Here is a 16,476-nt window from a genome sequence, read left to right on the forward strand (position 1 = left end):
ATGGCGGGATATTGGTATCACACGATGGATGATGTGATGCAAATATGTGATATAAAAAATGCCCTTCAAATTGGTTGTGGTATGATTGTGTAGCATTACACTTAAAATCTGGTTGTTGTGAAGTTTCTTATGTTGATCATAGACCGATAATCACTAGAATGTCCGCCATGGCAGATGCAAAATGTCAAACAGCCAATTGTTAGGAATCATAGAGTCATATTTTCTAACTTGTGAAACTTTGACAATGCTCGTTTTTATGATGTTGAAATCAAATATCTAGTGTTGACATTTTGTAATATTGAAGTTTCACTCAATACAAAACTTTCATTATCTCAACGTGGCTGTATTTCAGAACTGCTCAAGATGTGAGTTAATTTTCTTTGCATAGACAATAGATGAAAATAGTAAAATGAATTGTAAAAAGTTATCATTTTAATGAATTTATGAAAATGAATTATCTACATTGTACATTACATGATTATTTTACAAGTTTCATTAGCACTTAAATAAGCTATAGAATAGATGAAACCATAAATCAAGGACCTGACACCTCTGATATACTATCAATGTATTGTCACACTAAAGAACTTCATTTAGGCACCAATCATTTTATTAGTGTGTGGTGGGGGCTAAAATAAAAATATATTTATATATAATTTCCAAATTTTAGCAGAAAAAAATATTTACGAAGGCTGCCACTGAAAATGTTCACACTCAGCAAAAAATCCCAGCCTCATCTTACCCCAAAAAGAAATGGCCTATGCCTTATTGTTCAAATTTTATATGTCATTGGTAGATCTGATCTCATGACCAGAAAAACTTGATATGAATCCGACCAATCAATTTCAGGATGTTTCCTAAAACAGAAAACCAAAAGTTTAAGATTCGTCTAAAGACCAAACTTTGCTTGATACATGTTGATGTAACATTAACTTCATTTTTTTCAAGATGCTTCGTTTACACTTTTTACATCATAATATAAATAAAAATTATATAGACTTTCCCTAACAGTAAAGTACTTTTGTTATTATCTTTTATTCCATAATTTTAACACACTAATTTAGGTACCTTATCTAGGGGCAATTCTAACTTTGCATTCTTACAGTAATAAATACCATGAACCTTATTCAAAATCCACAATTTTTTTCATTATCATATTCAGTCACTTACAATACATCTAGCCATCTACTGGACAACTATTTGGCACCAGAGTTACTGTATATACAGGATATAACAGTGTGTTGTCCAGTCGTACAACAGGTATTTAAGGACAAGGCTTTGAACTGCAGACAAATTGTGAGCAGAATTTGTTTACCAAACATGTTGTCAAGCCAGTGCATTGCTTATACTACACAGTTTACACTGCAACAAAGAACTGAAAAAAATAGATCCATAAAGAATACTTTAATTTGAAGCAGTCATATCCTGGCAACTTCAAACAAAATACTGTGTTCAGTCAGTGACAGTATATCACTTGTTAATACATGGTCAATGATTTTTGACCGCCAATATAGAATGGATGCAGTATGAAAAAATGATTACATGACCCACAGAATAAGTACTAGAGAATCATACAATAAAGAGTATTGCAGTAGGTTTAGTTATAGAATATATAGATATACAAAGTTTCTATTGTAAATATGTACATGTACATTAACTACACATGTGCAATTTTACAACTCAAAAACATTTACATATTTACTGCAGCATTTAATATTATTATATTTGAATCTGTCATATTTTAACTGTTACAGTCAAAATAGTACACAATTGCACATTTCTACTGTAACTGTCAAAATAGTTATGCATTGTTACATTTCAACTGTTACAATCAAAATAGTTTTCAACTGATACAGTCAAAACAGTACCAGAATCATGACAATATCACATTTCTACTGTTACAGTCAAAATAGTTACGCTCTGTAACATTTCAACTGTTACAGTCAAAATAGTTAAACAATGCCACATTTCAGCTGTTATTGTCATGAATAGTGAAACAATGTCATATTTCAACTGTTTAAGTCAAAATAGTTCCTGTCACATTACAGCTGTTACCCTTAAAATGGTTGCATCTGAATCAGATTTGAAGGTTACAGTCAATATTGCTGAACATGAATCTGTATGAATTGAACTGATACAGTCAATAGAAAAATATAACAACAATTATCAAAGTTACTTCTGTAAATGAAATTTGTTTTGAACTAAAATTTAACTAACACATTAAGTTAAAATGAATTCAACACAAGAACTTGTACACTGTTTCAGTATAAATGACAGTTGCACACAAATCTGACATGTGTACAGCTGTCACAGTAATATAAACACTTGTTTCACATGCTTATAACTACATTTGTGAATCACATAGTTTGTTTGAAGAATTTGTTACCATGGTAACATGATCAAACGTAATTATTGTCAATTGTCATAAATCCTAAAAATTAACATTATATTTCACTTGATGATCCCATTCGGTTGATGAAAGTCACCAGAAGCTGCTAATTGTCCTTTATTTTTTACATCAAAAACTTCTTGAATAGCTTGTCTAAAACACAGGAAATTGTAGTCTATCACACCTGAAAGAATAGGGATAGAAGGTTAAAGGTCATAGTTACCAAGGTTGACATATAACAGATAGGCAGCAGAAAGTAATTACAATTTATGAATGGTCATATATATATATGTATGTAGTTTTTTGTCCACAAATTAAAGTGAAATTTTCTGCTGTTGGGTGCCACTTCATACAAGATCAGTAATCTAATTATTACATTTTTGATCACTTTTATGTACTTTCACCAAAAAAAAATTAGTATTGCGACTACAAACTGTAGGTGTGTGACATCACTTTCATCCAAAACTCTAAAAAAGGTCTAATGATGTCACAATTAGTCCAAATGTTTTGACAGATATATTTGAAATATCTTGTCATGTACATGAGATAGAAAAATATGTGTCCACAAAATCAAAGAAAAAAAAGTACAGACTACTGATAATCATGTCATGATATCAAATAATTAGAGAAAAGATATTACTATAGCAGTGATTTAATGAATGCTCCCTGTGTAATAAAATTTGATCATTGACAAGTGAAATCAATTCTGTAATTACACTCACTGACTTTTTCCACCAAAATTTCACAAAACAGATACCAACAGCAATAAATTATTGAGAAAATCTGTATAATAATTACATAATCAATTGTTTATCATCAATAACTAAAATATTTTTACTCATGCTAAGAACAGTTGAAGACTTAACTTGTGCACAGAACAAGTTCATCACACTGTTTAAGTTTGGGCATTCTTTAACACTTTGATCATTATTAAGTCATTTACTCTTTCCAATTAAATATTCTTTTATTATTACATTGTTCATCAAAGCTGTCTTCCCAAAACATACATACTTACCTTGTCCATCAAAGCTGTCTTCCTGTAATATACAGACTAACCTAGTTAATCAAAGCTGTCTTTCCAAAATATACAGATTTACCTTGTTTATCTGAGCTGTCTTCCCGTAATATACAGACTTGCCTTGTCCATTGAAGCTGTCTTCCCTGTAATATACAAGCTTACCTTGTCCATAGAAGCTGTCTCCCCTGTAATATACAGACTAACCTTGTTTATCTAAGCTGTCTTTTTGTGATATACAGACTTACCTTGTCCATTGGAGCTGTCTTCCCTGAAATATACAAACTTATCTTGTCCATAGAAGCTGTCTCCCCTGTAAAATACAGACTAACCTTGTTTATCTAAGTGTCTGTCTGTGATATAGATACTTACCTTGTTTATCATAGCTGTCTTCCCTGTAATATACAGACTTACCTTGTTCATCAAAGCTGTCTTCCTGTGATATACAGACTTACCTTGTCCATCAAAGCTGTCTTCCCAAAATATACAGACTTACCTTGTTCATCGAAGCTGTCTTCCCAAAATATACAGATTTACCTTGTTTATCTGGATGTCTTCCCGTAATATGCAGACTTACCTTGTTTATCTTAGCTGTTTTTCCTGTAATATACAGACTTACCTTGTTTATCTTAGCTATCTTTCTGTGATATACAGATTTACCATGTTTATCAGAGCTGTCTTTCTGTGATATACAGAGTAACCTACTATCTGCAATATATTGACTTACCATCCTCCCATAATCTACAGACTATCTTCTTCCCTTAATAAACAGAATTACCCTATTTATCGAAGCTGTCTTATATAGACTTACCTTGTTTATCATAGCCATCTTCCAGTAATAAACAGACTTACCTTGTTTATCATAGCCATCTTCCAGTAATAAACAGACTAGCCTTGTTTATCAAAGCTGTCTTCCTACAATAAACAAGACTTGCCTTTTTTATATCAAAGCTATTTCCCGTAATATACAGACTTACCTTGTTTATCAAAGCTGTCTTCCCGCAATATACAGACAAGTGCCAGGTATCTATTCACTTCTCTCAGGTAGAGTATTGTACCATTATTTAATTTGATTGTTGACGCTGACTGATTATCAAATGCCCCGTCTTCTTTGGTTCTGTAAATAAATTATACAGTTAATAGTCTTGCAACCATTAGAGAGATAAGGATAATATATCATCCTTATATCCCAAGATTCTTAAATTACATAAATTGTAACTTTGGTACAGTCATGAAGAGGGGAAATATAACATTTTTTTTTAAAACTAATCAATGAAAAAGAATCTTGTACAAACTGCTTTAACAAAATATAAATTGTTATAAATTGTACTTAATAATGTTATTGATTACTAAGATTTACCAAGTTTATTGTTTAAATCATCTTTTTAGAATAAGCTGAAATGTAATGTGGACTATAAGCTAAACAGAAACTTCATAATTGTGGGACAGGTAATGCCAAACATAATTCAAGTAACACAAAGAAATATAAAGGTAGTCTCTGGAACATAGACCACATACAACAACATATCATAGATTTGTTACAGAAAAGTTTCCTTAGCAACAGTCTATGGTATATGTCACCACGGTGACAGATTTATAACTTAGCAACACTGTTGTAATTTGGTAATAGCTCATATCACAGACATGTGACTTAGCAATAGTCTATGTCACAGATGTGAAACTTTGCATCACTGCTATGAAAATAAACAACAGATATTTAGCAACAGTTTATGCCATAGATATGTACAACTTGCAACAAAAAGAAATGATGCATGGCTTTGTAATAGAGTCAGAAATATTTTAGGCATATATTTCTCATGCAATAATCAATCATTCAATTTTTACCAAAAATGTTAAGCCTGTTGAAGTAAGCTTCTAAAGATAAACATAGAAACATATCCCACATTGTAAGAACATAACGTAAGTAGAGATAGACTATCTTAACCATTTAACCAGAAATTGAGTTTTCTTGAAATCCTTACAATAACATTGTATCAAAAAAGGACTCTAAAAGTTTAACCAGTTGGTTTCATGGCTCTAAAAGTGCTATAATAGCTCGCCATGAAAACTTATGAATCTTGTTGTAATATTATTTGATCAAGCAAACCAATTTTTAGATTATTTTTAGACAGACCAAACCAAATATCACAAGAGACTTTTGTTTGCCTTATCATTAGAATCTTTTCATTACAGAAAGTTCCTTATTATTTGTCTGTTTTGGTTTTCCAGATATCAGTCTAGAACTATGAAAAATGTCACTGTTCATATTTCAAGGGCAATAACTCTTAAAGTGGATTGTCCTACAACCCAATGAATGGTTGACAAAAGAATGACAAATGATAACAACAGATACAAAGTAATGACAATAACTCAAAGTCCAGGTAAACTAAAAAAACTTGAATGGAAAATTCCCTAAAATCCTTGACTTTTCAATTTTGAAAAATTTGTTCCAGTCAATATTTGAGTACAAGACGAATATAAGCAAATTTTCAATTTCTGCTTATTTATAAAACAGAGCATTGGCTGCTTAAAAACAATGATTGGAAAAAAATTCAAGGACTTTAAACAAAAAGCACAGGTCTTGGTTATCTCAGTATTTCAGGGAATGAATATTTCAACATAACAGAGATACTTGGATCCAGCTTCACCAAAATAATAAAGGCAGCAGTATAAAGCTAGAGATTGGAGTATATATAATACAAACGCTTTAGAATCCTGACGTGACAAAACTTTACTACCACAACTCCTCCAATCCTTCCTTTAATACATTTATATATATCTAATTAATAGCTAATATCATACATACCTGCTAACCCACCCACATTAGGAGGAAGAATCCAACAAAACAAAATCCATGAAATCTCCAACATATAAGATTTGGGGGAGGCTTTTGGTTTAAAGTACTATATCTTCTAAGAAAAATACTAAATAATTGAATTTTACACCCAAAATTTTGTTTTATGTAAAAATTCTCCCACCTTAGACGGTAACAATGGTGGAGAATCTCCAGCATGCCCTGTTCAAAAGGTTAACAGGTATGTGTAAGGGTATTTATTTAATTGTCTAAATATTAGTTAAGAACTTGTACTTCCTTATCAGAGATTAGAAAGACCCCATGATTATTTATGTCACCAAGTTCTTGAAAATTGATCTTTAAGGAGGATTCTCATCACATACAAGTTGTTCTTTTCCTTTTTGCAAGTAAAACATTTTGCATTTTTGCTGTAATAATAGGTGACTTTACTTCCTAATAATCCATTTTTTTAAACCTTTCATCTTCAATATATACTCATATTGAGGAATTAATTTTTAAAAGTTGGGGGTTATAATTCGCCGGTTTATATATTCAGTCTTAACCTATACTGCAAATATATTAGCAATATTTAAATGACTGTGATAAAAACAAGAGGCTCCCAGGAGCCTGAATCGCTCACATGGTTAAATTTTTGCTTTTCAAGGGTAACAACTCTAGCAAGAAATTGTCCGACAATTTTGACTCCATGAAGACTTTGGTAGGACTTATCATGAGGATCATTTCAACAATCGAAAGTTTCATTCTATCTATTATAATTTTCAAGATATTGACTGAAAACTGCAAAAAAACCTAATTTTTTGCCTTTCAAGGGCAATAACTCTTATATGAAATGGTGTGACAACTTTGATCCCTGGAGACTTTTGTAGGTCTTATAATAAGGATATTTCAGCAATTGAAAGATAATGGCCAAACCTAACAGTTTTGGAGATATATGCAAAAACTACTGTTTCTATTTTTAGTAAAGGTGGCCATGTTTTTTAACTGATCATAAATCAAAAAGGTCCATTTGTTACCACTGAATTCTGTGAAGAAGTTTTTCACAAGAAGATTTTTGAAAGTAATAACATCAAAAACAGCAAAAAAAGTCCAAAAATAGCAATAACTCCAACAGTAAACAGATTTTCACCAAAATGTGACCACAGATAGTTCTCATCATGCTGAATACTTTTACCCATGTCAAAATTGGCTAAACCTAATGGTTTTGGAGATATATGCAAAAATCTGCTGTCTGTCCCCTATGTTCTATTTTTAGTAACGACAGACGCCAAGTGATAGCAATAGCTCATATGGCCTATGGCCAGGTGAGCTAAAAACCACTTATATGGTATAATTTCTTACTTGGCATATAATCTGGTCCTAGATCTATCATTCTTGAAAGCTAATTTAACCCCAAGGTATATATTAATTATTATACACTGACAAAAACACTGCAGTATATTTTAACCTGGTAACCAAACAAAGACTGGTACCTACCCATAAATGTAAGATACATCATTAACAACATCTATCATATCACAGCAGAGCTCATATGACTGCATGTCAACAGGAGAAATATCTGTTGCTATATATATCTTACTAACAACATCAAATAGAAAGGCTTTCTCTATCCCAGAATGCTGAAATGTAAATAAAAAACTTCTATACCAGAATGCTGAAATGTAAATACAAAACTTCTAGACAAGAATGCTAAAATGTAAATACAAACTTCTTGTACTGCTCTTATTACTGTATAGACACTACTTGTTGAACCCGGTGTTATGTTAATATCGAGCAAACAGTTATTTATACTTAGGGTTATATGGACTGGTAAGTTGTCCTGAAGAAATTATATGGACCCAAACATACATGAGGCCCATATAATTTATGAGGGCAATATACTGCCTTTTGACAATAACTGCAATTTACAATTTGCTACCTTTTCAAACCTCCCAGAAAATATACCAAAAGTGATGGCCAGCACAATATAGGAATTAACCTCCAGAACAAGGCTGTCAATAAAATCACGCCCCACCCACTAGTCCAATATAGCTCCAAGCAGGCCATATAGATTTTACTGACAATAGTAACATTAATACACCCTTAGGAATTTAATTCTTACACGTAAAATATTTTGTTTATGATGAAAACATATAACAGTTCTTCCAAAGAATTTTGCTATGACTAAAACATTTATACTCATTGTTGTCTGTGTATTTGGGAGGTTTTTGGGGAATCACTCTTTTATGAGTATTTAGGAACTTTTGTGTCACTCACTTTAGTCAGAATATAAAGCATGTTTTGAGTTACTTACTGTAGTCAGAATATTAAGAATGTTTTGTTTACTTAAAATGTTTTCACATACACAATGTTGTCAGTGTCTTTATGAGGTTTTCACATACTCAATGCTGTCAGTGTCTTCATAAGGTTTTCACTTACTCAATGTTGTCAGTGTCTTTATGAGGTTTTCACTTACTCAATGTTGTCAGTGTGTTTATGAGGTTTTCACTTACTCAATGCTGTCAGTGTCTTCATGAGGTTTTTCACTTACTCAATGCTGTCAGTGTCTTCATGAGGTTTTCACTTACTCAATGCTGTCAGTTTCTTTATGAGGTTTTCACTTACTCAATGCTGACAGTGTCTTTAGGAAGTTTTCACATACTCAATGGTGTCAGAGTTTTTGGATGGTTCAGTTACTCACTGTTGTCAGAATATTTTGGAGGTTTTTGGTTACTCACTTTGTTAGTGTATTGTTTGGGATTTTTTTAGTTACTCACTGTTGTCAAAATATTCAGGAGGTTTTCTAACACAGACAGTTGAGGAATCAATTTCTGAACCACCTTACTGAAGGCCTCAAATATTGAATGATCATAAATACTGGTAAGATAAAAACTGAAATAGGAAGAAAAAGAACTTTTTAATTTACTTAATTCATCAATTTTAAAATTAAGAGTATTGATAATTGCATTTACTATGATTACAACGCTATCATATATTATTGACAATTAGTATTGAATGTTTGGATGTGTTCTGTAAATGTTTACTTTCAGTGGTGTTTCCTACAGTGTTTGAAAAGGGTAGGGTAATCCAGGTCTAAAAGGGGAACTCTATCAAGTTAGAGGAAAATCAGAAGACACATCATACAAGCATTTCCACTTATACTAGGAAAATTGACAGAAAAGGCCCACTCAAAACCCTCTGTAGGGAAAATTAAATCAGGAATGACATTTTCAAATAAAATAATCATAGTATGAAATAACAAAAATTCCAATTTACAATAAAAAAAATCTATGCAATGAGACATGTAGTAATTAAATATACCTTAATCTAAGGTTTTCCAGACCTTCATCAGAAAGGTTGTCTGATGCTCTCTGGTGGATATCTCTCTGGGCTTCGATTTTGTGGTCATCAGATAGACCATCAACTTTGTGTATAAACACTTCAAATTTAATATCAGGATTTATTTTATAAGCTTTGGCAACAGTGGTGTGTAATTTAGTTAAGGCATTCATGTACTCGTCCTGAAATTTAAAATTATAATAAAAAGTGTAATCAAAACAAATTTCTCCTTTTTAACACGTTTTGCTATTAAACCAGATTTTAGATGTGAGCTGTTCCAGGAAAAGAGTTATGGAAGACTTTATACTGACAATAACAGTGCACTGACTTGACATAAAACTGATGACACTTAGAACTGACAGAAAAAGTGAAACTTATGGCAAGCCAAAGTGGACAAAAATCAATATTTTGTAATATTAGAAAATGAATTTCTAATATTACAAAATCATTTTTTATACAATTTATTAGAAAAGATTTTTTAACATTAGAAATTCATTTCGTAATATTAAAAATTCATTTTCTAATATTACAAATTCCTGATTTAGTAATATTACAAAACATCAGACATTTTGTAATATTAAAAAATGAATTTGTAATATTAGAAAAGGACTTTGTAATATCAGAAAATCACTTAGCAATATTGCAATATCAGTCACATTTTTTAATATTACAAAATGATTTTCTAATATTAAAAAATCGTAATTGAATACAAGAAGTCCATTTTCTAATATTAGAAAATCAATTTCTAATATTAAAAAATTGTTTTTTAATACTAGAAATTCAATTGATTTTTTAATATTAGAAATTCAATTGATTTTTTAATATTAGAAATTCAATTGATTTTTTAATATTAAAAAAAAAGTTTTGTAATACTAGAAAATGAATTTGTAATATTAAAAAATCATTTTTTAATATTAGAAAATACTTATTTTTGTCCACTTTGGCTTGCCATAGAAACTGTACCTAACATTTTCACAGGTTCAAGCTAAATTTGTACATCAAAGTTTTTGTCAAGTCAGTGCAGAGTTATTGTTCTTTTTCACATGTTTTTAGTGTTGTACTTTAATCAACACATTTAAAATTTCACCAACTATCACACCAAGTTAAAACCACAAAAATAAATACCTATTAATATTACATACATCCGATTCTCTCCATGGAGTACCTCAACATAAATCACAAAGGCAAATAAGATATCCACTTAAAGAATGCTCTCATACTTTACCAATAAATATATTAAGAGCAGTCAATAAACTCATCACATTTTGTTTGAAAGAATGTGCTTTATAGACTATATTTCCATAAAAAAAAAGGTGGGCCATACCATTTTCAATTAAGAACCTGTAAGTGCTATTATATTTTTTATCAAAGTTTTGTAACAGAGAAGAAACTCGGTAAATGTTTTTAGAAGTTTGGGGTACAAAAAGCTTTTCTGTAAGGAATTTATTGCATTCATTAAAATCTGATACTTTATCACAAATACAAGAAAAACAGACCAGTTGTAAAATATAAACACCATAAGAGGGTGCCTCAGGAATATCCCCATTTAGGAATGGGAAATTAACAATAAGAAAATTAAAATCATCTCTTTTGTCATAAATTTTTACTTTGAAGGGTAAGAACATAGGAAAAATGAACATATGGGCTATATACCAGTACATATACTAGTAAAATTACCTGTGCATCAATAACAAAGATAATGGCCCCACATCCACCAAAAATACTCTCTGTATCAAAGCTAGGGTCCATTGTATTAAACTGTCCTGGTAAATCCCATATCTGGAACTGTACAAATGAACTATTGGAAATATCTGAAATATACCAGTCAAATATTTAGTGAATAGTTTGTGATCCTGAGGATCATATTCCATTATATCAAAGGAGGAAATACTGTGTCCAGAGCAAAGAAGAACTACATCTTGACATAAATTATCTCCATTCATCAACATCTACATAAAATGCATAACCTTCCTATAAAATTTCATAAAACTCCATAAAGTGGATTAGGAGCAGTTGGGCTTAGGAGATGTCATAAAACTCCATTGAGTGGATTATGAGGAGTTGGGTTTAGGAGCAGGGGCGGATCCAGGTTTAGGAGGGGGGGCGTAAATTAAATTAAATGCCGTGCAAAGCAAGGCAAAAAATATTATGGGGTGAAACTTGTGGAGAAATTTTTTTTCTTACTGATTTGGGGAGGGGTGGGGGGGGGCGTGCACCCGGTACGCCAGTCCTAGGATCCACGCCTGAGGAGATATATCATAAAACTCCATTGGGTGGATTATGAGTTGGGCTTAGGAGATATGTCATAAAACTCCATGGGGTGGATTATGAGGAGTTGTGCTTAGGAGGTTTTGTCTGTAAGGGTTGGTGGATTAGGAGGAGTTGGGCTTAGGAGGTTTTGTCTGTAAGGGTTGGTGGATTAGGAGGGGTTGGGCTTAGGAAGTTTTGTCTGTAAGGGTTGGTGGATTAGGAGGGGTTGGGCTTAGGTTTTGTCTGTAAGGGTTGGTGGATTAGGAGCGGTTGGGTTTAGGTTTTGTCTGTAAGGGTTGGAGGAGTAGGAGGGGTTGGGCTTAGGTTTTGTCTGTAAGGGTTGGTGGATTAGGAGGGATTGGGTTTCGGAGGTTTTGTCTGTAAAGGTTGTTATATTACCTTCTTTGACAATTTTATTTGTACTTTCAAGGAACAGGGTCTCATTAGGTGATACTTTGTGGAATACAACTTTCTGAATTGAAGATTTACCACTCCTGAAACAGAAATAATGGTCAAGCATTTCAAAAACATCTAAATCTACCTGTACTGACTGACAAAATTTCAGCATTATTTCCTCAGGAACAGCAATATAAAGTTGTTAGATTGGACCAACAGGAATTCTTGAAGGACTCATCAGTTTTTGCTACCACATGACCACGTTTTATCCAATAAAGATTGCTTATATTTCTCTGATGATAAGAAATACTGCTTGGAATTTTGTTTCAATATACCTGACATACAATTTATATAATCAATTACAATATTATTACCTAGGTGAACCCATCAGTAGTATCATATGTGTCTGTTACCCCCCCCCCCTAATTGTTACATGGCAATTGAATTAAAAAATTCTTTACAAAGGTGCACTATTATCATGATAACATGTTTTCTGGTATGCCGGTGGCATTTAAAAGTTTTTTTAATTAAAAAATTCCACAAACATGTAACACTATTATGTGAATGTGGCATGTGAACTTCATTGCTTTTTATCATTTGGACATAGACCTTGTTTTACATTTTGTGCTATGTTTTCACTGTTAAGACATTTTTTTGTTGATACTTTTGTTTGAATGGACTAGACATGCTTGACGGTTACTTTTGGATTTTCAACTAGCGTACAGAAAGAGTGAGAATTTTTAGAGATAGATACCGGTTATCTTTTGTCCTATTTGTTAAAGTGTTTGTATTCTGTATCCAAATTCAACAGATTGGTTGTTGTATTTTCCCACAACCCTGCCAGGAACCTGTTGTCTAGTCGTCAAGTGATTTCCATTGTTTTTTTATGTTCATTGTTTTTTTACAGCTTGCTTTAAGATATATGGGTTTTGCCCATCATTGAACACTGTGTGGTGACCTGTAGAAGTTTAATTGTTCGTTGCTTGGCTTTTGGTGGAGTGGTGGATGAATGTCTCATTGACAATCATACCAAATCTGCTATTTTTATACATATACCTAGGTAAACCCATCAGTAGTATTCTGGGTTTCTGTTCACTGGTTCCTGATGGTGTATCAGTTTCCTGTTCGTCTGGACCATAACCATAACCTCTAGGAAATGACCCTGCATCTTCATCAGCATAAGAAGACTGAAAAATATCATGTCAAAAATTTTGTTGTACTATAGTTCTTAAGTGAAAGATTATATAATATGTTCAAATTTACTTCCAAGAAGATACTGCACTTTTCTAAGTTTCAAATCAATATTACACTTGAGGAAAACAAAAAGCTTTCACAAAGTGTCAGGGAAAAGATTAAGGTCAATGAGAATTTTTTACATATATGCTGATAAAAATAAAATAAAATTTATTGAATTTTCTATAGTGGCCCTTAACATTTTTTGTGGAGTATATATACGTGTGCTATGTATCTGGTAGTAGACAGTCACTGATTGGCAAAGGTTACTTACAGCTATTTTAAACAATTTCTACTTGGTGGTCCAAATGTATTGTATTTTCAACAAATAATGCACTATGATATTGTTTCCTTTTTCAACCCCCCCCCTTTTCCACCCCTCTATAAAATAGGAAAATATGGATAACTTTTTGAATTGGGACATAGAAACATTACCTTATATTTGACTAGTAGTTGGGAATAGTGTTCTCTTATCTGGAATAATTTTTCAGTCATTTTTCTTACAAACTGGAAAACTTTCATTTGGGGAAATAGACTTATTACTGGGGTAATTTTAAGCAAACAATATCACAGACACATCTGTTGTTTGGGTACAAATCCACATATTTTTCTAAAACATTGCAGAAAGGCAAAGTGTGCTACACAAAAAAGCAGGTTTGATATACAAATGTATGCTTGATTTCCTCATTGATAATATATTTGTCACATTTGGAGGAGCTATTTCTCTACAAGTTGGCGTTACAATGGGCACTGACTGTGTTCCTCTTCTAGCTGATTTGTGTTCATATTCATACGATACTGAATTTCTTCAGAACCTCGTAAAGAAAAAAAATTTAAAAGATGCTAAATCCTTTAACTTCACATGCAGATATATTGATGATGTATTGTCAACAACCCTTCTTTTGGTAAATGGTTACCCCCAATATATTCACTAGAGCTCGAGATAAAAGAGATTGTAGAAACAGCCTGCTCTGCATCTTTTTTGGACCTTTATCTCGAAGTTGAAAGCAATGCTCATCTCAGCACTAAGATTTATGATAAAAGAGACAACTTTAATTTTAATATCATAAACTTTCCATATCTGTGCAGCAATATCCCTTCATCTCCTGCATATGGTGTTTATATTTCACAATTGATTTGCAACACTAGACCAAGTACAAACTACTCCGATTTTCTTAAACGCCATAAATACATGTATCTGCGTAACAGACTCCTGAATCAAGAGTGTATGAAAATGGGTCTTAAATGATCTCTTACCAAATTCTTTTTTAGATATTAATCCTTGGATGAAAAATACTAACTTTCTTCTAAAACAATGAGTAATGATTGCTTTTTGTAAATTGTTCTTTGTTCTGATGTGACGGCTGATTTAGATTATGACAATAGCATCCAGGTGCTTTTTAATGACCACTGGTAAAGTTACGCCACAATGGAAAAGGGAGGTTTAGCATGCTGTAAAACCTAGATTCAACCCACCATTTCGTTGAAGTGCCTGTACCTAGTCAAGAACCATTGCAGTACCAGCTGCTCCAATGGTGTAATATCTATTTTGCCAGATTCAATTTTGGATTTGACTTGATTATTAAACAGATTAGTGCTCGGTAATATTTTTGTTACCCTTATTGAATTTGAAATATCTGGTATTTTAACACTTGAAACCCTTGCATGTAGATCATTCCGTTATCATAAATACATGAAACCCTTGCATGTACATCATTCTTTACCATAAAGAAGTTTTTATCAATTGTTTTAAGGCATTTTCTGAATTGATCATTTCGTATGTTTCATCTTTAAAGACAGGGAGTGTATATTGTAATGAAAATTAAATTCCCTGTTCATATGAAGCAGGGGATTGTTGGATCAAAAGATCAGAACATAAATACACGAAAGATTTATTAACCCCTATCTTCCTTTTAAAAAACTAATTTCATGAGCAGTTGTTTTACATGATAACATGATAAACACTCACTGACCAGCAGGCATTGAATAGTCGTTTGTAATGTTAGTGAATGATGCGTTTGATTTTGTTTGTTTTGTTGACTTTTTAGTTTTAAATGTGTATAATAAACGGAGATACATGACTGATATGAACCATGCTTGTTTTTTTCTTCGCTTATTACGCTTTAGATGAGTTTGTTTATCTCACGATTTCAGTAGCATGACACTCACCATTTTGAAGGGTCATGTGATATTAAATAAAATCTCTAAACAAAATGTTACATTGAAGGATATTGAATATCCATTAAAATAATAAAAATACCTTTAAAAATATCTTAATGGTAACAAAAACTCATAAAAATATCGTTCATGAGAAAAGAAAAAAATATTGGAAGCTTTGCATATACGTGGAGAGTAGAGGTATTTTTTAACACTCGCTTTAGCCCCTTATAGCCAATCACCAACCATATTCAAATATTTATCCTGCAATGAGGTTATTTGTTAAACGAATAAAGGAATACGGTTCTTTTTTTTTTTTTTTTTTTGTATCCGTACATTAGCAGATTATCGACTTTCTGGCTCCTCCCACTCGCGTGATCGGCGGAACTACTTTTTTCTGGTATGCGTAAATTAATCATGGCCGCCACCATAGCTCTTTTTCGGCTGTTTTGTTTCGTTTTCACCTGAATGAAATAAAAGATTTTATGTAAACCAAATTATGATTTTTTTGTATTTTTTTTACCGTCATGTATATGGCAAATCCCAAATCTCGTTCAGATTTGATTCATTATCAGTTTGCAGACGACTTCCCCTGTCATTTCAGTCATGTCGGACTCGGAGCCAGAGTGTCCGTCACAATTTAACATAAACTGGTCCCCACTTAAAGAAATTGAAACATTACAATATGATAAAACTCTTGAAGAGACAAATGACCAGGAAACTGTTATGGTCTTGGATTTATTACTGCCTAAACCCCAAGATAATGAATCAGAGGAATACTACATTATAGATCTGCCCATACAACTGCCTCCTCTCTTCAAAAATCTCAAACAAATATTTCAAATCCAAAAGAAACTAGTGCACAAATTTCACCCCTGAACTCTACTGCCATATACCAAACAGAAA

The 16,476-nt window shown here is 32.2% G+C and overlaps 1 protein-coding gene across 6 annotated transcripts; it reads right to left on the reverse strand.

Moving 5' to 3' along the window:
- Positions 1-410: 410 nt before the first annotated feature.
- Positions 411-15,617, reverse strand: LOC148599087 (ras-related GTP-binding protein C-like). 6 transcript variants are annotated; one of them, XM_088560454.1, is made up of 10 exons: positions 15,583-15,606; positions 13,237-13,367; positions 12,184-12,278; positions 11,212-11,345; positions 9,517-9,716; positions 8,973-9,087; positions 7,693-7,835; positions 6,109-6,162; positions 4,382-4,521; positions 411-2,573 (listed from the first exon to the last, which is right to left on the reverse strand). In XM_088560454.1, the coding sequence occupies exons 1-10, from the start codon at positions 15,583-15,585 to the stop codon at positions 2,452-2,454; spliced, it is 1,137 nt and encodes a 378-aa protein (XP_088416580.1). In that variant the 5' UTR covers positions 15,586-15,606; the 3' UTR covers positions 411-2,451. The 6 variants fall into 6 exon arrangements, with proteins under 6 accessions (XP_088416580.1, XP_088416579.1, XP_088416582.1 ...); XM_088560453.1 differs by having other exon boundaries at positions 15,506-15,606; XM_088560456.1 differs by having other exon boundaries at positions 14,890-15,606.
- Positions 15,618-16,476: the final 859 nt, after the last annotated feature.

This window comes from Perna viridis, chromosome 14 (genome assembly GCF_037379345.1).
Source record: "Perna viridis isolate PV_CMFRI_1.1 ecotype Kerala chromosome 14, ASM3737934v1, whole genome shotgun sequence".
Lineage (NCBI taxonomy): Eukaryota > Metazoa > Mollusca > Bivalvia > Mytilida > Mytilidae > Perna > Perna viridis.

Excerpts from the sequence above, each read along its gene's own strand:
- LOC148599087 (XM_088560454.1), bottom strand. Across the intron at positions 12,279-13,236 it reads CTACTGATGGGTTTACCTAG|GAGTGGTAAATCTTCAATTC; the intron begins GTATATGTATAA and ends TTTCTGTTTCAG. Across the intron at positions 2,574-4,381 it reads AGACAGCTTTGATAAACAAG|GTGTGATAGACTACAATTTC; the intron begins GTAAGTCTGTAT and ends CTATTCTTTCAG.